The sequence below is a fragment of the Vipera berus genome (genome assembly GCF_964194415.1).
Source record: "Vipera berus genome assembly, chromosome: 1".
In the NCBI taxonomy this organism is placed as follows: Eukaryota; Metazoa; Chordata; class Lepidosauria; order Squamata; family Viperidae; genus Vipera; species Vipera berus.
The window spans coordinates 65017489-65040462 of record NC_138202.1 but is presented as its reverse complement, the minus strand read 5'-3'; the positions used below and the strand labels follow the sequence as shown (position 1 = coordinate 65040462).

Genomic DNA, 22974 nt, shown 5'->3' with positions numbered 1-22974 from the left:
AGAAGCATGGACAGGAAGATTATAACCCCCCTCCTCTTTTGCAAAATCACTTTGAAATTGGTAGCCGCCACCACCACATCTGGCAGAAATAAATGCAATCATGTTACTGTAAAAAAATACCTTCTTTAATTGGATAGACATGTACATCCTGGACACAGTATTCCCATTTGGCTAAACAAAACATGCAGAGTAACAAAGAGATAAAGCTAACATTAATCTACACATCCTTCTTTTATTATACTTCCCCTTCCATTTTTATCCTTGTAAACAACCCTTGCTTCCATCATATCCATCCATACTTTCCAAGTATCTAATTTCCAGCATGTTGAACTAATTTTAATTAAGGCGCTGGGCTTGTTGGCTGGAAAACTGATAGCTCAGATTCAAGAGCTGAGCATTGCGTGGCAGGATGAGCATCTATTTTTGCCTAGCACCTAACAGTTTGAAAGCATGCAAGTGCAGGTAGATAAATAGGTACCAGTTTGGTGGGAGGAAACAGGACTCTGTGATGTCATGCTGACCACATGACCGTGGAAATGTCTTCAGACAGTTGCTGGCTCATGGCTTTGAAATGGAGATAAGCTCTGCCCCCTATAGTTGGCAACAACCAGCGGAGTAAAATCCTTAGACATTTTCAACTATTTCCTTTCAACTAATATTTACTTTTCTCTTAGTATGCCCAATTGTTACTTTCATGCAACAAAGAAGGCAGAATCATGCTTTCATAAACTATAATTTTTACTTTGTTTTTAAAGAAACACTCATGCCTTACCTTTATTTATTACCTAAAGGGCATTTTCATCTATTTCTCCAACCATCTTTGTCCATCTCCGTCCCCATCTTTGCTAAGCATTCTAGGAAGGAATAAAAATTCATCTCTTTTGAGTATAGCTTTTTCCATTTATACATAGTCATTCATTGTTCTTTTCTACTGTCCAAGCTCCCTACAAAATACATTAAAATATTATTGTTCCCTCTGTTTTCCCTGTCAGATGCAACTGCCTTGGCCTTTGATACATTTAACATTAACTGCATACAGTTTGGGTTCTTGGCCAACAGCACATCCCATTTTCCTTCTCCATCTCCTTCAGTTATATTTAGGTTTTATTCTCCTAGTTGTTCTTGTCTATCTCTGTTCTCTTGCTCTTGCCCCTTCTTCCGTGTTTGCGTTTTCTGTTTCTTCTTCGCTTGGTTTGGCTGCTCCTTCTTTTGCTATCTCTTCCTCTTTTTTTTTGCTTCTTTCTCTGCATGAAATCCCAGACTTTTCCCTTCCAAAAAAGCTCTGTATCTCTCATAGAATTCCATTGCCTGGAATACAGAGTTTTCATGTCCCAATTAATTAAAATCCTTTCCAGAATCAGCCATTTAAAATTCACTCCTTTTTCAATTAAAGTTCTGGTCAGGAATTGATATTCTCTTCATGAATCTCTTATCCTCTTGGGGATCTGTTTCAGCACTACAGTTTCCTTTTCTTTATAACAGAGGATCATCTCTCGCTCTTCTCAATACCTCATTTCTTATAGCTCTTTTGACAAATCTAACAGTTCTTTAGGGACTTGCATAGCTTGAATTGACTCAAAATGCAGAATGCAGCTGCGCGAGTTGTGTTGGGGGTCTCCTGATACTCCCATGTTACTCCTCTGCTCCGCGAGCTGCATTGGCTACTGGTTGCCCTCCGGGTGAGATTCAAGGTGCTGGTTATGACCTACAAAGCCCTACATGGCATAGGTCCGGATTACCTACGGCAGCACTTGCTGCCGGCATCAACTTCCCTCCGTCCAGTGTGCTCCCACAGAGAGGGCCTCCTCAGGGTGCCTCCGATCAAAGAATGTCGATTGGTGGCCCCCAGGGGGAGGGCGTTCTCTGTGGGCGCGCCAGACCTGTGGAACCGCCTTCCGGTTGAGCTCCGGATGGCCCCCGACCTGCGCTCCTTCCGGCGTGATTTAAAAACCTATCTATTTGAACAATCTGGCCTGGTCTGATGGGGTTGGGGTTGGATTTAAATAAGTTTTAACACATTTTTAGTATTGTATTCTTGGGCATAATTATTTAATTCTTTTTAATCTCTTTTTTAACTTTTGTATTTACATTTTGATATTTATTGCCCTGTACACCGCCCTGAGTCCTTTGGGAGAAGGGTGGTATAAAAATTTAATAAATAAATAAAAATAAATAAATAAAATATCTGGTCTATCTTTCCTTCCATTTCCTGTTTCCCGATTTCCAGTGCTTCATCCAATAGCTCTATCATCAAGTCCAGGAGATCCTCTTCCTTAACCTCCATTATGTTTTGAAATCTTAAAAAATAAGATGCCTTTTCCATTTCCAAAACTGCCATTGAATTTTCCAATTCTCTATTTGCCTGCATCAGTCTCTGATTTTCATCTTTTATTTTTTCCATCTTCTGATCAGTCTTTACTGACTTATTTATTTATTTATTTATTTATTTATTTATTTATTTATTTATTTATTTATTTATTTATTTGATTTATATACCACCCTTCTCCTGAAGGACTCAGGGTGGTGTACAGGGCAATAAAATAAGAATACATTAGTTAAATAATTTTAAAACCCAAATCCATCAGGCCAGGCCGGCTTGTTCGAATAGATAAGTTTTTAGATCACGCCGGAAGGAGCGAAGGTCAGGGGCCATCCGGAGTTCAGCTGGTAAGCGGTTCCAAAGGATTGGTGCACCCACCGAGAATGCTCTCCCCCTGGGGGTCACCAGCCGACATTCTCTGACCGGTGGTACCCTGAGGAGGCCCTCTCTGTGGGAACGTACAGGACGGAGGGACGTTGACCCCGGCAGTAGGTGCTCCCGTCGGTAATCCGGACCCATGCCATGTAGGGCTTTGTATGTCATCACCAGCACCTCAGGGCCTCCTCAGGGTGCCTCCGGTCAAAGAATGCCGGCTGGTGGCCCCCAGGGGGAGGGCCTTCTCTGTGGGCACCCCGGCTCTGTGGAATCAACTGCCGGTTGAGCTCCGGATGGCACCGGATCTCTGCTCCTTCCGGCGCGGGTTAAAGACCCATTTATTCGAACAAGCTGGCCTGGCCTGATGGGGAGTTAACGTAGGGTTTTAATATTTGTATATTTTTACTGTTTTATTTTGGGCAATAATTTAATTCTTTTTTAACTTTTGTACTTTTGTATTTTTATTATATGCCCTGTTCACCGCCCTGAGTCCTTCGGGAGAAGGGCGGTATAAAAATTTAATAAAACTTAAACTTAAACTTAAACTTAAACTTGAATTTCACTCGGAAGGCAACTGGAAGCCAGTGCAGCTCACGGAGCAGAGGTGTAATATGGGAGTATCGGGAGACCCCCAAAAGAACTCGTGCAGCTGCACTCTGTACCAGCTGAAGCTTCCGAGTGGTTCTCAAGGGCAGCCCCATGTAAAGAGCATTGCAGTAGTCTAGACGAGAGGTCACAAGTACATGGGTGACTGGACGCAAGGCATCCAGGTCCAGATAGGGTCGCAACTGGCGCACCAGACGAACCTGGGCGAAGGCCCCTCTAGTCACAGCTCCTATATGATCTTCTAAGGAGAGCTGTGAATCTAAGAGGACACCCAGATTGCGAGCCTTATCTACAGGGGGTAATAACTCGCCCCCAATATTAAGAGATGGAATAATCTGAATTTCCTGACATGCCGGTATGTACAGCCATTCAGCCTTGTCCGGGTTGAGTTGAAGCCTGTTCCTCCCCATCCAGACCCGGACCACTTCCAGGCAACGGGACATCACGTCGAGGGACTTGTCTTCTATTTTCTGAATTCTTTGTTCATTTTTTGTAACCATCTGTCAGAAGCTTTCTAGTTGAGAGTTTATGTTATGAATTTCTTGATTAATTTTATCAAAATTGTCTTTTATCTCCTCATGATTTTTCCTTGTATCTTCTTTGTGAGAGGAGATTGCCTCTTGGATTGCTTGTAATGCCGCTTGCATCTTCTTCTGAAAGTTGTTAGATTTTTCTTGTTGAAGCATTGATTCAATTGATCTCTGATACACAGGGCTTGCAGAGGTGGAAGACGGGGCTGAGGGCATTTTCTTGCCAGTTTTAGCTAAATTCAAAACACTCATTTTTGCTTCCACCCCCCAAATCTTTTATCAACTCTAATACTTTTCCCAAATGCCCACCTTATACAAAACCATTAATCTTATATTCAATACCACAATATATCATTTAAATTTGTCTTAAATAACTCTTATAGCTCTTGTCTATAGTCTCTGTAATCCAATAAAGTCTCTGAAAGAAAAGAGAGAGCAAAGAAAAAAGATTTGTAATCAACTTCTGTTTGTGAGGCTCAAATCCAGAGCAGTTGTCTAAAATCCAAGGTTATTGCTCAGTCTGAATTTACAATCTGCTAGGTCTTATTATTCAAAGTTAATATTCCATAGGACTTTCTCCAAGGGAAATCAACAGTTGAGCTTCTACTGTCCCTCAGTAGTTCTGAGACTAAAAATCTATAATCCAATAGGCTCCCCAAGCAACAAAAAGAGAAAAAACAAAAGGAAAAAAAATGGGGAGAGGAAAGAAAAGTTTATAATCCACTTTTATCTTCCAACACCAACTCTAACCAATTGTCTCAGAATCTAGTGTTCCCAATCTGCCAAGGTTATAATCCAAAATGTCTTACTGCTGATAGTTCCTTACCATTCACTGTCTCTAAATGGTTTGTAAAATTACAGATCAAGCAGTATTTGTAATCCAAAGAAGCCAGATGACTTCAAAATAGTTTGTAGTTTTAGTTGTAATCCATCCTGCAGAAAAGACAGCCCAAGAAGTCTCCTTGTCCAGCTGCAATCTACAAGGATATGAAGTTCAGAGACATCAAAGGATTTAGTCTGTTATCTGTATCTGGGCTTCAGGTCAAGTTCCCTCACTCCAGACAAAATATACACAGAACTAAGTGTAGTTCTTTTTTTTCACCACTAGATGTTTTTAGGTGTCTGTTTTATAACTTTCCAACCAGGATTTGTTTTTCTTAAAGCTTTACTCCGATATCTCCCAAGGAAGGTAAACATTTTTTAAAAGTATTATAACTTCCCAGACCTTTGGAATCATTTACTGGTTGAGCTCCGGACAGCTCCTGACCTTCGCTCCTTCCGCCGTGACTTGAAAACTCACCTATTTGAACAAGCTGGCCTGGTCTGATGGGTTTGGGGTATTTTAATTTTAATTGTAATTTTAATTAATTTTATTGCAATTGGGCTTTTATATTTAATTCTTATCTTAACTTTTGTATATTGTATTTTTATTGCATTTTATTGCCCTATACACCGCCCTGAGTCCTTCAGGAGAAGGGCGGTATAGAAATTAAATTAATAAATAAATAATAAATAAATAAACTTCCCAAAGTTTTTCCAACATTAAGTCTCTCTGCTGTGTCCAAATTAATTTTACAGTCTTCTTTATTTTCCCCCAAGAAAGCTTAAGCCACCGCTTTTATTCTGGGAGAAGGGGTTAAAAAAAGGGAAACCCTCCATCCCTTTAGTTCTGGGAGTTTCCTTGCTTTCGGGTCACATTTTTCCCCCAAGAACAGGTTTTAAAATCGTAGAGGAAGGAAAATAATCTCACCCAGATTCAAACATGTTGCTCGCGCTTGTTAGATGCCGCTTTTTTCTCCGGAGGTCAGCAGCTTCTGACGCTGCATGGGTGTAGCCAGTCTTTCTCCTGTTTGTTCTGAGGGCTTCCTTGGATCAAGTGGGTCAACTGCCATCTCACCTCAATCTACAAGGGTCCCTTCTTACTTCGTCACCTCTCCGGGGTGACTTCAGGCCCTTTTCAGAGCCCCAGCGGGAAGAAATCAGGCTCGGGAGGCAGAGCCCTGCTTCCCTCCGTCTGTCTTGCCGCAACATCAAAATGTTAATATTAAAAAAGAAAAGGATGCCCATTATCCCCACAAAGAAGAGGGAGTCAAGCTATTCTCCAAAGCACCTGAAAGTAGGACAAGAAGCAATGGATGGAAACTAGTCAAGGAGAGAAGCAACCTAGAACTAAGGAGAAACTTTCTGACAGTTAGAACAATTAACCAGTGGAACAACCTGCCTCCAGAAGTGGTGAATGCTCCAACACTGGAAGTTTTTAAGAAGAGACTGGACAGCCATTTGGCTGAAATGGTATAGGGTTTCCTGCCTGAGCAGGGGGTTGGACTAGATGACCTCCAAGGTCCCTTCCAACTACTACTACTACTTCTTCTTCTTCTTCTTCTACTTCTTCTTCTTCTTCTTCTTCTTATTATTATTATTATTATTATTATTATTATTATTATTATTATTATTATTATTATTATTTAATATTAACACTGGAAGTATTGAATAGAAACATTAGGCAAGATTCAGAAAGCATGTTAAAAAAAACATTTCACTTCTGATCCAAGAAGCTTGTGATGGCAGGATGGATGGAAAATAACCCCCCCCACACACACATCCAGTCTCAACTGTTAGTACCTATTCTTCCATTCCTCCCCCCCCCCCCCCCGCCAACAAAATGATGAAGCATCTTGGATGAGAAGTGAAATGTTTTGTTCTTCTCAAGGAAAAAACAGTCCAGTTGCATTTTGGAAAAGCACATTTGAAACAAGTATGACCTGGATGACTGAGAATCTCTGTAGACCCTCTACCGGCATTATTAACATTTTCCAAAATTTCCACAGCATTTGTGATACGCTTTTCACCTTTTTTGCTTGGACGCTAATACTGTATTTATTGCACTTGTTTCAGTTCCATTCATCAACATATCATTAACAGTTCTATACAGCCCTCTAAAATATCATCTGCAGCATTCCTCACAACCATTTCATCCCAAATCATTTCATCACCTTGTTAAAAACCCATTTGCTCTGCTGGAAGGGTCATTGCTTAGCTCTCTTCATTCACTTCTAGATATATTTTTTTTATAAAACTTTATATTCCCCTTCCTCTTTTGGCATTAACTGTTCCTGGCTTTTTTTTATTATGTACTACTTTTCCATAAACACATTATATGAGATTTATTACACAAGCATATCATAAAGTTTGTCTCTTCCTCATTTTTTCAGCATTCATTCTTATATACATTTCCCTCCTCTTTTACAGCTTCTTTCACTTCTTTATTTCACCAAATAACTTTTCCTCATGCATTTCATTAGCATACCCTTTTTACTCTATTCTAAGCAGCTTTCATGTCCTCTTTCTTTAGGTGCACTCTACATTTATTCTGTTGGGAGATTAAGACTGTTAAAAGATTAAGACTGTCAAGATACTTTCATCCATGGCTAGTACATTTCAGTTCATGCATTCAGCCTTGATTCTTTCATCTTTTTCTTCTATGTTCAGTTATTCCAAAGATCCACTGTTGGCACTATGAAGGAAAGAAACACCCAGAGTTCATTCTTGTATCCTTCATTGATTATCACAATCTATAATCATAAACTACAGTCTCTATTTGAAATAGAATTTTTTAGAAGTAGATACTCACCTGATACCATCCTCATTCATTTTAAACCTCCAAATTGTTTCATTCCCACCCATCCATTCATATCATCTTGAGAATATTTTTTTCCAAGCATTCAGGTCATGATCACTGCCATAGGAAGCTGTATGACTTTTGGTCAGCAGAAGTATTCACGTAACCATTTTTAAATTAATGAAAAAATAACTAGGCGACATGACTGTGTGAAGAAATATTCCAAACTGATTTTAATCCTGTGTTATAGTAATTAAAGTGTGTGTGTGTGTGTGTGTGTGTGTGTGTGTGTTGTGTGTGTGTGTGTTTGTATGTATGTAGATATTTACTGTTTAATATAACTATAGTGGTGTGGAAATCTGTAGTACAGTGGCATGCTTTGTAAATGTTGGGCAACACAGAAGAAATGTGAAACATTAGCTGCATGACATCAAACTACTTAAATATTTTAGGCCTATACTCCAATCAATTATTCATAAAGCATCTATATATAAGCCTGCTGACACTACTAGTGCCATCAGTTAAAAAAAACCTTAGATGAGACTGCAGTTGCTGATAATTGTTATGAAAACTAGCCATTTCAAAATACTAGATTCCAGTCTAGTATTTCATTTGGCATACAGCAAAGAATTTTTCTCTGCATTTGTACAAAAAGGCTAGAATCAATTCAATATATGCAATATAAACAGTGAATTTGTGTTTAAGATACAAATTGGAAATAGTACTTTGATGATTTTCAATAAAGACAATTTATGTCAATAGTAAAACAAGTAATCATCATTGGCTGTCAAATGAGTTAGCACTGGGCAAAACTGTTAATGGAACGTCATTTCTCCATGACCTCAAAAAGTTATTATCTACCAACGCCAATGTACTCTTAAAACCTAATTTCAAAGAAATTAGCAGGAAAGAAGCATGTTTTGACACCGGAACTTTACCTCTTTTTCTATTTTTTGATCATTCTAAGCAAAAGGATAGGTGTGTTTAATACAAGAAATAAAAAGATAGAAAATCTTATAGAGTTAGGGCTTTAATTAATGGCACTTTAATATGCTGAATATATTTTGTAAAGGTTTTACCATAAGTTGCAATTGTTTTCGTGTGAATGAAATGGAAGGATTCTTTTGTAACTCTACGAATGCTGCACCTCTACCTTATTTAAAAGTAATTGTGTGAAAACTTTTAATTTAAGGACCAAGAACTGATGAAAACAGTACAAAGCCCTATTTTTTGTTCAGTCGCTAAGTTGTGTCCTATTCTTTGTAATTCCATAGACCATAACACACTAGCTCCCCCCCATCCTCTACTGTCTCCTGGAGTTTGCCCAAATTCATCTCCTCCTCTTCCTCCTCCTCCTCCCTTTCCTAACATCAGGATGTTTTCCAATGAGTTCTACAACAAAGCCTTATTCAGACTAAAATTATCAAAAACACTAGTGTATTCTTGGGAGTTTGGCATTCAGACAAATCAGCTATCAATAGACACATAGAAATAAAACATATGTGTACACCATTCAAGAGACAATAAAAGGAAACAAGACAAGAATATATCCTCTCAATCAAACCAACATTGGGATTAACACCAAAAAGTCAAGCAGAAAACAATGCCTTAATCAAGAATCTATCAAGGAGAAAAATCAGCCACCACCAAAATTGGCACAGCAAGCTATCTTATATAAACTCAACACTTGTTAACACTGATGATGTTATCTAGTTGAGTGATGAAACATCTGCAAGGAAACAATGAAGCTCAGAGAGCATCCAGGGACTCTAAAATTACACTATATAAATTCTAAAATTTCTAAACAGTATTGATGAGTTATAAGCAGATTGATATAATCTGTTAGGCAGGTGACAATGCTAACTTAGTTTTTTGTGTGTTTTGTAGAAGAACTTGGAAATATACATAATGCCGAATATACCACTGAATGCTGCTGCAATTTTCTTTTATTCTATGGAAGGAGAAGTGGTCAGCAGCACTTGAAGTAAATAGAAGAAGTACTGAAGCTACAGACATGCAGCTTGCAAAATTGTGTGATGAGGTGAGAGAGACAGGATAGCTTGAAGAGCTTTTATGCAAAAGGTCACCAAAAATTGGGTATGACTTGATGGATCATAGCAGCAAAGTGGTTAATAATGCCAAAAAAGGTGTCTGACTCATTGTACTTACAAAGAGTCATGGAAGACAATTTCAAAGTACAAATATTCCAGTCTCTCAGAATTGTTGAGTCTATTTTCAGCAATCATGGGTGTCTCTAAGCAGATATTTGAATATTTGAAAACGAAGATAATTCACTGTTATATACTGTAAAAGGGAAAGGCTGTAAGAATTCTTTAATCTACTGGCTAGCAATTTCAACTGTGAGAACTATTGTTAAGAAGTAGTAGTTACATGGAAATATTAAAGTCAAGGCTAGATCTCAAGAGCAAAAAAATCTCTGGTAGAACTGCCTGATAAGTATTCAGATCTGTAAAACAGAACCCACAGAGAGCAATAGCAATAGCACTTAGACTTATATACTGCTTCATAGTGCTTTACAGCACTCTATGGGCAGTTTACAGAGTCAACATATTGCCCCCAACAATCTGGGTCCTCATTTTACTGACCTTGGAAAGATGGAGGGTTGAATCAACCTTGAGCCAGTCAGGATTGAACTTTTGTCAGAGGGCAGTGTCAGCCTGCAATTACTCCGTTCTAACCACTGTGCCATCACAGATCCCCACAGTCCCTTTAAAATAGTGTTCTGAAGATCCACAGCAAAGTAGTGCTTATGTAGTGCTAATCTGCATGTGAGATTTCCCAGGAAGACACCTTTTTTTAGAACTCATGGCAAAATAATAATAATAATATAACAACAACAACAACAACAACAACAGAATAGACGAGAAAGAACTGGAGAAGATAATAAAATACAAAGATCTACAAATAGAAATAGAAAGACTGTGGCAAAGGCAAGCAAGGGTAGTACCAATAGTAATAGGCACCTTGGGTGCAATCCCAAAACAACTGGAGCACCACTTGAACACCATTGGCATTGACAAATTCACCATTAGTCAATTACAAAAGGCAATTACTAGGCCTTACTAGGAACTGCTTCCATCCTGTGACAATATATATAATACCATCAAACATCCACATGTGCCTATCCCAGGTACTTGGTAAGGATCGATAGGTAGACAAAAATGCCAAATCCAGTCTGAACATCTGGCTGACTGTGCGATGATCAATAATAATGATAAAGTTGGAAGGGACCTTGGAGGTCATCGAGTCCAGCCCCCTGCTCAGGCAGGAAACCCTATACCAGTGATGGCGAACCTTTTAGAGACCGAGTGCCCAAACTGCAACCCAATACCCACTTACGTATCATCAGGTGCTGGGTGGGTGTGGCCCATTGGGTGGGCATGGCTACGATGGTAATGGCAGACTGGGTGGGACTAAAAAGTTCAATCAATCAATTCCAACTTTGCATGATCTTTTTTTCCCCACGAGAAGTTGGAATTGATTGATTGAACCTGTTTTTTGGCACACGGCGGCGGAGGCCTAATTGAAAAGGTTTTATAAAACCCAGCTGAAGGCCTAGGACTGGGGCGACAGCACACGTGCCCACAGAAAAGGTTCTGGGTGCCACCTGTGGCACACGTGCCATAGGTTCGCCACCACGGCCCTATACCATTTCAGACAAATGGCTGTCCAGTCTCTTCTTAAAAACTTCCAGTGTTGGAGCATTCACCACTTCTGGAGGCAGGTTGTTCCACTGGTTAATTGTTCTAACTGTCAGGAAGTTTCTCCTTAGTTCTAGGTTGCTTCTCTCCTTGATTAGTTTCCATCCGTTGCTTCTTGTCCTGCCTTCAGGAGCTTTGGAGAATAGAAAGCGCCTGAAGTTGTAGAAGCTAATGTTGTAGATTAGAAGCTAATGCCCCACTGTTACTGAAGATGCTGAACTTGAAAAGAGAGTAGATATTTCAGCAAAGCAATGACCCAAAACATGTCTGCAAATCAATCATGAAATATTTACAGGAAAAAAAATGTAAGGATTTTGGGTTGGCCTTCTCTTGAATATTATTGAAAATCGGGGGGGGGGGGGAGAGACTGCAAACGTATAGTGTGTGAAAAGAGATCTAACAATATTTCTCAACTAGAAAAGTAGGGAAAAATTAAAAGCAAGAATAGAAACACTTGTCTGGTTATATAAAATATTCCAAAGCTGTTGTTTCCGCCAAAGGTGATGTTGCGTAATATTGACTGAAAGGATATCGCAAGTCTGCCCCTGCCATGTTCACGTTTTCTTACTTTAAATCTGGAAGCAACTGTATATAAATAAGATGGATTCAAATTTGCAGAAAGAGGTTGTATTTAAATTTATGCCATGTAGAGATTGTGTCACCTTTTGTTCCATTGGGGATTTTTGAAACAGGCATTCACCTGCACAGGTTTTTTTTTGTCATAGAACGTCAGAACGGAGTTCCGGCACCTTTTTTGGATGGAACCTTGTATGGTATGACATGTGTGAGTTCCGGCACCTTTTTCTTTTACAAAAAAAGCACTGCACCTGCATATGGTGGAATCTCTCAGCAAAGGCCTTTTACGTTAAGAGATAAAGAGGATGACTAAATGCCCTTCTTTATTTGAGAGCCATTCTTGATCTTACAATATATCCATGAACAGGACTAAAGAGGTCAAGTCTCTCTAACCCATGGATCTTTGTACAGTCTGTTTTTTGATGCACTGCTGTGCATGTGTGTTAAAAATAGAGAAGGTTCAAACATATTACAAATGAAGCTTGAGAAATAAACAATTTAATGGTTAATAAGGGCTCAGGACATTGTAAGCAACATTGAACAAATATTTAAAGTATAAGGAAATCTATATCTGGTTATTGAAATTTCTGGCTAGTTATGCAGAAAAGAAAATCATACTGACAAAAGTTAGATTGAAAAATTCTCACCATCTGGAGAATCAGCTACAACTTGTGAATAGTGTGTGCCAGTTGTTTTGAGAGAATTATTTCAAAAGATATTTTTTACTCTGTACTTTATGGATTAAAAACAATGCATAACACAAATAAGAACTACATAACAGGGCTTTTTAATCAAAATTAAATATGTAAATATTGTCTTTTATAGTGATACTATAAAGTATCACTGTAAAAACAATATTTACATATTTAATTTTGATTAAAAAGCTGTACTTTCTATGCTATGCTATTGAGTGGCATAGAAAAGGGTAAAGGCCTGCTTTGTGTTTCCTGCAACTTACAGGAGCTTAGCTGAATGTCAGCTTGTTTTAACTGATTTTCATTTTGACTGATGGATTCTATGGAACATCTAAGTAGATTGGACTACCCTTTCATTTTCTCTTTGTTGTACCTTTCTTCCCTTTCAATCAAAGATAATCAGGAAATACAGAATTTGACATATTTTGTAGAGAACATAATATTCAGACAATGAATTATGTACCAAATTTAAAAGAGCATGTTTCAGATACAGCTGGAAACAATCATTTGTGTGTATGAATCTCTCTCTCTCTCTCTCTCTCTCTCTCTCTCTCTCTCTCTCTCTCTCTCTCTCTCTCTCTCTCTCTCTCTCTCTCTCTCTCTCTCTCTCATTCTCTCTCTCTCTCAGTGTGTATGTTTGTGTGTGTGTGTGTATTCACAAGTTAAAAAGCAAGTACTTAGCATAAGTATATCTCAAAAAGTTTTAAAAAAACTTTTTTGCTTAAGGAATGTAGCACAAGTCAGATAAAGCAGTAACCCCCCCCCCCGCCCCAAAAAAGAATAATAGCAAACGCAAGGTCCTCTGCAAGCAATTTCTGGCACTGTATGAAAGAAAATGTGTTAACAGACATATAGTATTTAAGTCAAATCTTAATTCATACAAGTACAGAGGTTTATTCATATTTTTAGTTTTCAAAAACTGAACTGTAGGGAAAAGAATTCAGACCCGGGTTGATAGAGATGCTCTGAACCAGCCAGGCAGCCTCGTCTCTCCAAAAAACTCTGAGCAACTGCCCGCTGAACTTTTATTCACCTCCTTTTTCTGAATACCAAATACAACATTACATAAACCCCATCAATCTCAAAAAAATAGGATACATAGTGATAATTGGATACGTAGTGAGAACTACTCAGGTGCCTATGAGATCATTACAAAAAACAAGATACTAAAAGATATATGTGAAAGCTCTATCATAGCATTTCCCAAACCTCCCACATGCCATCCTGTGTGAACCAGGAGAGTGTGCTCATCACTGTAATTCACGTAGAGGCCGATAAGAAACGTTTGGGAAAGCTGAAGGTTGGGAGGCCAAAAAACTGGCCATTCCCACACTGAACTCCTATTCAGTATTCTTATTCAGTATTTCTATAAGCACTGCATCCCACCTATTTAGCAAAATCAAGAATTAGATCTGAAAAAGATGGGGTTTTTTTAAAAAAAAAACATCCTTCCTGCCAATAAAAACAATTATGTGATCTTTACTGATTTTTGCTTGAACATAAGGGTGGCTGTTGGCTGCATAATGAAGTAAACTAATGACCTATAGTGCTTCTTAACTGCATGAATCGCTTTCACGATAAATGAACAAAAGCTTAGAGCACGCAGAGAGTGCAGACTCAGCTAAACCATCCTAAGCCAGCAACAAGTTGTTTTGTTTTGTTTTGTTTTTGCAATTTTAGATGCATTCTGAAGCCAGGCATTAGCTCCCAGGAGCATAGGCAGCATGAACCCAAAAGCTCAAGAAGTGAATATTGTATTAGTAGTCTTTACATTTGAAGAACCTTAACTGCGTTGGCTACATTGGTGTGAAGCATACACAATAGTGCATACACATATAAATAAAAGCTAAATGCAATTCATCCATCCACATGAAGTAACTTACCAGGCAGGCTAGTAGGTGTGCAGCTGTGAAAAGTCATCCCTACCATGTGATTAACCCCATTTTATTATATTTTTTAACAAATGCCACTCTCTCATCAAGATGAATCAATGGAAGCAAGGACATGACAGCCAGGATGGAAAAGGTTTGTCGATACTACCCACAAACAGTCAAAAACCCAAAGCCAAATTATAGGATCTGAAACAGGCAGAAGACTTTAAAGCAACTTATTTTCTACCATCCTCAGAGCGAAACATTCAAAACATCTGTTTAGGTCCAAGCTCAGAGTAGTTGGAAATGGCTGTTGAGGTTTTGAATGTTTCAACCTCAACATGATTTACTTATTGGAATTGAGATACACATTAGTATTAATTATTTTATTTTTTGTATATCTAACCATGAGCTCTAGAACTCTGGTTTCAGTTGGGTTAAAAGTGATTTTAGCTAATATCAGGACCCTTCAGGACCCAGGAACTTACTTATTTGGGTTCCAGTTCGTTTAAAGAGTTGCAATGGGATATAAATGTCTGTTATAGATTTCCCACTTCTGAATGTGAGAAATTGAAAAGAGGAGGCTGAAATATGGGCCTGTTTTCTTCCAAAACAATTTTCATGTTGCTGTAATTTCCAATTACTTTTACCTGGAATTAAAAATTGATTATTTTTAAATTTGAAACCATTCACAGTTTATTGTCCAATACTTTATTAATATTTATAGAATAACATGAAATTATTGTTGTGCTAAGAATTTTTTTAAGATAATTGGTTAAACCACATTCCATTAAATTAATTTATGCTGAATGTGCTTCTGATGAATTGCACTTATTGCTTTTTTATTTGATAAATCTCCTCTGTGATATTTTGTGCCACCCTTAAACTGCTTGTTTATGAAAACGTCTACTGTGATATCACTATGAGTGAAGAGAGTGGGGACTGTTATCCTTCTGTAATCAATTCACAAATTAGCAGACAATGTGGTTTCATTTCTCAACCCCAGCGATAAAGGAACAAATAGCCTAATTAGTTTTTCCCCCCTAAAGGACAGGAATTGTCATTTGTACAAAAAAGTATACAAAGCAGTTCTAATCAATACATGCTGTTGTCTTTGAAAATCAAGAACCTAACATAAAAATGCAAGGCAGGTTGGCTTTTAAAAAAAATTAGTCAACAAGAACAACCTAAGTAACTCAGAACTGCTACATCTATATGTGTTTATCCAGTGATTAGAGCTGAATAGCTTATTTATAGATGCATATTGCATAACTTTACATTCCTATTGCAGTGACCTTTTAGAGGTCTACTTGATAAGGCAGTTGTGAGTTAGTAGAAATCTAATTATTTGTGAGCAATTTTTCTATGATCGTCAAAGCACATCCTCTCAAACATATTCTCAGGAGAGAATGCTGCATCAACTGTCTCTTTGCTGAGACTAGAGAAGCAATTATCTGGTCATAATCTGAAATATTTCATTTCCAATGTAATCTTGTTCTTCTTGACTCAAAACCTCCATAGTATTTGAATGGGCCTATTTCCAGTCTTTACAGTATTTCAGAGATTCAACATAACTTTTATCCAACCATCTTTTCTCTTTATTTTATAATACAAGGACAATTTGGAAATAAACCTCCATTTGGTTATCAGTGACAGAAAGTCGGAGATACAGAACTTTTATATACATTAGAAAACTACAACATTACATTACTTTTCAACATAATTGCCATTCAAATTGAGGCACTTGTCATAATGTCTTACAAGGTTTGAAATTCCTTCGTAGTAGTCACTTGGTGCCAAATCTGGGCTATGGGGGGGGGGGATGATCAGCATACATGGGGGAGGTACAAAAACTATCCATATGGTGTTGCAACAGCAACTTTCACCTGAACATCGGCAAGATGAAAGAGATGGTACTAGACTTCCAGAGGAAAAAGGAGGAACCTGCCCCACTTTACATCGGGGAGAGCTTCCTCCTTTAAATTTCTGGGAGTCTATCTTTGCGAAGATCTTACCTGGAAAGTTAATACAGCCCAGGTGGCCAGAAAGGCCCAACAGAGACTTCACTTTCTTAGGGTCTTGCAGAAGAACAGGGTAGTGACCCTCTTCTACCGGTCTACTATAGAGAGCGTCCTCTCATACTGTATTGTGGTTTGGTATGCTGGTCTGACAGCCACAGATAGGAAAGCATTACAGAGGGTGGTGAGCACAGCACAAGACATTGTGGGCTGTCCCCTGACACAACTGGATGACATCACCAGGGCTCGCTGCCTTGGAAGAGTGAGGAAAATTCTAAGGGATGACTCACACCCTGGACGGTATCTCTTTACTCTCCTACCATTGGGTAGGAGATATAGGAGTATAGCCAGCTGTATCAACAGGCTGAAGAACAGCTTTTATGCAAGGGCTGTTAGGCTTTTGAACAGGACATAATTTTATAAACTTTATGCATGATTGACTTGCGAGGCCGGTGTGTTGTGCAATTAGCTCACATGGTGTAATAAGATAGAGGGTTTGTGTCACGGTAAGTTGGGGTTGGGGGCACGAAGGGAGGCTCAGCCAATCTCAATGTATACATGGTTGTACTCTGACAGTAAAGGTTCATTCATTCATGGGGACCAACAGCTATACTCGTATCAAAAACATCCCAACGGAACTGCTTCAAAAGTTCTTGGGTGTGTCTAGCAGTGTGTGGGCCAGCATTATCATGAACCAACACCACAGCGGAAGTGGTGCTATAGAAAATCCCGCCAAATGTGAAGATGACAAAGGAGTACTGCTAGTGAACTTCATGGAATGTGGTTCGACCATCAATTCAGAAGTCTACTGTGAAACATTATGAAAACTCAGACGAGCCATCCATAACAAGCATCGGGGTATGCTGACTTTCAGTGTGGTGTTGGTTCACAATAATTCTCACCTGCACACCGCTATACGCACCCAAGAACTTCTGAAGCAATTCCATTGGGATATTTTTGATCACCAACCCCATAGCCCAGATTTGGGGCCAAGCGACTACTACTAAGGAATTTCAAACCTTGTAAGACATTATGACAAGTGCCTCAATTTGAATGGTGATTATGCTGAAAAGTAATATAATGTTGTAGTTTTCTAATGTGTATAATAAAAGTTCTGTATCTCCGAGTGTCTGTCATTGATAATCAAATGGAGGTTTATTTCTGAATTGCCCTCATAATTCCCTGAGGTTTAACAGTGTAGGTTAAGAAGCAACTACCTTGAAATGCTCATTAACTGAGAGCATTTGAGGCCACACAGGGATGCCACTAAATAAGTCAGTTTAATGCTCTGGAACGACTAAGAATTAGATGCATACATTTTGGAGGGTAGAGGCAAAATGAAACTACATTGTAAGATGTAGCTAAATGCAGCATTTTTACATAGACATGGAGGCATATTGATCTAGCAGACACACACACACAAACACACACACATATATATAATAAATTTACCATCATCATCTCACTTTGAAATATTTTCTGAAATATTTACTGTGACACTAGTCATTATTGACTTCTGTTGTATTCTGTATTTTTCAGTTGGCAGAAAATCAAACTACCGTATTTTCCGGCGTATAAGACGACCCAGCGTATAAGACGACCCCTGACTTTTGAGAAGATTTTTAAGATTTTTCATCTTATACGCCGGAAAATACTTACATGCCAGTTGCCAAGTGTCCGACACAAGCCCAATTCAGATTCAGCCCCGTCTGATGCAAATGGTGCAAAGCCACGCGCTCTTCCAGGCCAGACTCTGCAAACAGCACGCCAGAAGCCGCAACCACCGTGGGGACTCTGAGTCCCCGCCTTTCGGCAGCCTGCACAGCCAAGCGCGATTCGGCTTTGAGATAGCATTTGCAGACGGAGCAGCCACCGCGTCTGGAGCCAAGCCCCACCCAGGAGACGGCCAGGCGGGCCCGGAAGACACGCTAGAGAGCCGGGCTAGGGTGGCTATGTCGAGGCCGGCTGGCGAGGCTGGCTGGCGGCCATGCCGAGGCCGGCTGGTGAGGGCCGCTGCATGGTCTGCAGGCAAGAGGGGCACCAAGTACCGCTGTTCCGCACTCCGTGACCAGGCAAGCGATTCTTCTGGTTGGCACGGGTAAGGCGGTGCCTCGGCAGGAGCAAAGGTGCTCCCTTCCTACGGGAGTGACATTCAGCGGGGGCCCTCTTCGCAGTACGCCGCATGGGCCTCACCCTCACCTGTCTCCCCATGGACGTGCCTCCCTCGCTACGGGAGCCACCCCCACCATCCCTGCACGCCACAGACGCAGGCCCACCTCGATTCGTCGTGAGCCTGCCTTCCGCGCGTCGGCTGCTTCCTCCGACTGTCTGACGCTGCCATGGAGATCTCCCGGCAGCTGGCCAGCACGTGCACGCGCAGGACAACTCTGCCGGGTCTTGCTCGGTGCCAGCGGGCTCCGCGGCGTCCATCCGGGCTGCAACGTGCCTAGACACAGTGTGGGCTGGGAAGTTTGGCGCTGACATGCTGGCTGGGAGGCGGCTTCGGAGCGCGTTGCCGGGGACTGCAGATCAGAGAGGTGAATATTTCCGGCGTATAAGACGACCCGGCATATAAGACGACCCCCAACTTTTGAGACGATTTTCATGGGTTAAAAAGTTGTCTTATACGCCGGAAAATACGGTATTAGTTTTCTTCCATCACATAGATAAGAGGCATTTATTTTAAGTTGGCAGGAAGTGTTCACAATTGTTACAAACCACCTGCTCTTGGATGTTACATATGAAAAAGCTAATGATCTGTAGACAATAAATAGTGCAGTAACCTACTAAGATCCTAATAGATTTTAGAATTAGACATGTTATAATTTCTCTTGTTTGTTGGTGTTCTGCAATAATAAGAGGCTGAACTATAACTTATTCTGCTGACTGGTCCTTACTTCTAGCGACACCTTATGTTCTCACCATTTTTGTAATCATGGTTACTTCTTGAATAGTGTGAAACAGAGAATGAGATATTTGTATCTCATGCTTGATTTTTTCCATTAATATAACCTCAGTCATTTCTGATAAATGGGGTGTTTATTCAACTTAAATGTCTTTTTGTTTTCAGGAGATTCCTTTACCCAGTTCAGATTCACTGAAGAAAAAGAGTGGATTTCAGAAAACCTTGGCCCAAAGCAGGTAATGGAGAACAAGTCTTCCTTTAAAAATTGCTGTATATCGTTTTTAAATTTCATTATTTCCATGGCAGTTAATAAATATCTACACTATATACTACTAAATCTCTTGCTTAATTGCAATATAATATCTCTGGTACTATTCCCTTATTAAGTACCTCATGATGCAATTGACAAAGTTTTGGCACCAAAAGATCTATTAATATTTTACCTCTCTATAGGAAATATATTCGATCCTGGTGTTTTTCTGCTTGGCATTTTAAAATTATTTGTTTAAACTCTTCATCAGATAATGGAGATAATAATAATAATAATAATAATAATAATAATAATAATAATAATAATAATAATAATAATAAGTAGTAGTAGTAGTAGTAGTAGTAGTAGTAGTAGTAGTAGTTGGAAGGGACCTTGGAGGTCATCTAGTCCAACCCCCTGCTCAGGCAGGAAACCCTATACCATTTCAGACAAATGGCTGGAGACACAAGTAAAAGTTGTTTTTGTGTAACATCTGACTTTAATAGGTTTATGTCTGTGGAGATTCTCAGTCATCCAGGTTATGCCCCAGAAGTGCTTTTCAAAAGGCAACTGGATTTTCTTGGTTTTTTTCTTTTCTTTTCTTGAAAATGTTTTTCTTCTTCCCCAAGAATCTTCTTCAGTTCTGACTGAAGGGGAACGGAAGGAAGGGTTTCTATTCTTTGCTGTCATTTGGTCATTGGCATTCTGAAGATCAGCTGTTAGCTCTCTGAGAGTCATTGAGGCCACTTGGGGGTTCATCTGTACCTTCAGTGTCACCTGAATCAGAGTGAATCAACACAAAGGACTGTGTAGTAGTAGGAGAGAGGTGGTATTGTATCCCTCCCTATTTGTTAAGAGAGGGCTGTTCACTTTTAACATAGATGGCCTCTTTGACCCCTCTTTCAGCCCTGTGGTGCTCTATGTGAACTTTTTTTGTCTTCAAAAGAGTGGCCTTGGTCTTTCAGATATAGTAGGTCTATCTATATACTTCTGAAATTCTTGTGTTTGTCACCTTTAAAATGGAGTGAAATCATAGGGCAACAATTTTTGAGTCAGTGCATCATCACAGGGCAACAATTTTTGAATCAAGAACTCTGCATGTGGGCTACCTTATAGGATGAATGCAGAATCTGTCACCTACGACTCCCAAGGAAATGAAATTTGGGAAAGTTGTGACTGCTTAAGTGGTGTTAGATGCTGCTACAGTCACATGATCCGCATTTTCTGCTGGGAAGGGTTAGGGAAGAGGGAAGAAGGAAAGAAGAAAGATTGGAAGATTTCTAATGCTCCCTTACCAGTTTATCACAAGAAAATTCAATGGGGAAGGTGATTGGAAGTAATTCCTGCTCCTTCTGCTTGTTTACTCACCAGTGGTCATTCTGTTTCTCTGTTTAGGTAAGGATTTTTTTTTCTGAAATCATGCCCCAATGGACATGGGTTGCTTGATACCCATAAAACTGATAAAAGCATAATATTGTTTCAGGCATCATCTTAAAACAGTAGGCAATTGTTACTGTTCTCAGTCTTCATGCAACACGTACACATTCATACACACAACCCAGGAAAATAAGAATTGTATTACTTCCTTGTAAGGATTATTAAAGTAATATATGCAAAGTGCTTTGAACACTTAAAGTGCTCTTTATAAATGCTAAGTGAGTGTTATTAACTCTAAAGAGAGTAAAATAACCCAGCTATTACATAAAAACTATTAAAATCAGTCCTCCCACATCCATGTTAAATCTTAGTACCAGCCCAAACAAATCAATACAGTATTGTATCTAAAAAAAATGGACGTGGGCTATAGTTGAATCTGCATCTGAGTGGAACAGTACAAGTTGTATACATGACTATATCAGCCACACATACTGTATGGTTTTAGTAAGCAGAAAGTTGTCTACTATAAAATTCTGTCATAGTTTGATACAATGAGAAGAAAAGCTACAGAAAATCCATTGTAGAGTTCAAAGGCATGGCTATTAGCTGTTAAGTCTTAATAGAAGAGGACTTTTACACTGAAGTAGTAAAATGAGATACTAAACATCTGAACACAATAGTGGATTTTGCCATATCCTCCTGAAATGCATTGATAATTACTTTGGAAGATGGATAACAGTTATTTATCTTAGGATCCAAATCAGATCAGGTCATTGGGCCACATTGCCTACCACCTTAGTGTTGATCAGCATTGTGAGATCTATATGTAAAAGGCATGTTTAAAGCAAGCTTTCCCACCTTTAAGTTGGCTTTTAAAATAAGGCAAGATCAATTTGGTGATAATTTACGTACCACAAGAAAAGAGGATTATCTTCCCAATTCCTCATCTGTGTTCTAAAATTCTATGACTGAAAACCAGAGTTGAAAAGGGACAGGTGAAAGGCAAATGATATGTCAAACACAATTCAGAGGAAGATGCAGAAAGGGATTTTGAAAGATGGACAGATAAATAACTTCTTCCAACTTGAGGACTAATTTACTAAAAAGAAGTGAGGAGACAGAAGATTTATCTACTGATTTTAACATAGCCTTACTGTTAAAGTTAGGAGATTGCTAGATTGCTAGATTTACCTTGAGAGTCTCTAATGAAGTGAAATGAATCCACTGATGATGGAAAAAATAAATCTATTTTTCTTCCTTTATCATGCCATCTGCACTTGTATCAGCTGTTGGGAATAACATCAGCAACTGCTCACGAAAGCATTCTATTATTTCTATCCCCTTGTTTTGTATTAGGCTAATGTGTGTGCCAAAATCAGAGAAGATCCTAGGCTGCTTCTTACAATTGGGTCTCATGTTTGGCTTTCCTTTTCTCATTTGTCATGCCCATTACAGAAGACAGATGATGAAATGGCATCATACTGTGACCTTGTTTCCACCCAGAATATAATATTCACTGGCACAAAGGAGGATATCTTACAGAACGGTATTTTTGAAGAATCTTTTGAAGAATTCCTTGTATTTAGTTCCACGAAATCTTTTTCTTGACTTGTTTATTGTTTATTTGGTCACCACAATACAAAAAAGATGTTGAAATTCTGGAAAGAGTGCAGAAAAGAGCAACAATAATGATTAGGGGGCTGGAGACGAAGATATATGAAGAACAGTTGCAGGAATTGAGTATATCTAGTATAGTGAAAAGGCGGACTAGGGGAGATACTGTATGATAGCAGTGTTCCAGTATTTGAGGGGTTTCCACAAAGAAGAGGGGGTTAACCTATTTTCCAAAGTAACAGAAGGCAAGACAAGAAGCAATGGATGGAAACTAATCAAGGAGAGAAGCAATCTAGAGCTAAGGAGATATTTCCTAGTGTGAGAACAATCAGCCAGTGGAGTGCCTTGTTGGTGCCCCATCACTGGAGGCTTTCAATAAGAGACTGGACAAGCACTTATCTGATTGGACTAGAAGACCTCCAAGATCCCTTCTAACTATTATTCTATGTTCTATTGTCTCAGAAAAGTAATGTGAACTTCAAAGGAGTCAGATGAT

The 22974-nt window shown here is 39.2% G+C and overlaps 1 protein-coding gene across 4 annotated transcripts in view; it reads left to right on the top strand.

Moving 5' to 3' along the window:
• The window catches only part of AVEN (apoptosis and caspase activation inhibitor), a 131000-nt gene that overhangs the window by 96368 nt on the left and 11658 nt on the right, over window positions 1-22974 (top strand). For all 4 annotated transcript variants that reach the window (XR_014027372.1, XM_081334958.1, XM_081334957.1 and 1 more), the window contains one exon: window positions 19403-19473. Coding sequence is in view for 3 of the 4 variants with exons in the window: in XM_081334958.1 (XP_081191084.1) it covers window positions 19403-19473 (71 nt within the window). In the remaining variant the exon portion in view is untranslated. The remainder of the gene's footprint in view (window positions 1-19402; window positions 19474-22974) is intronic.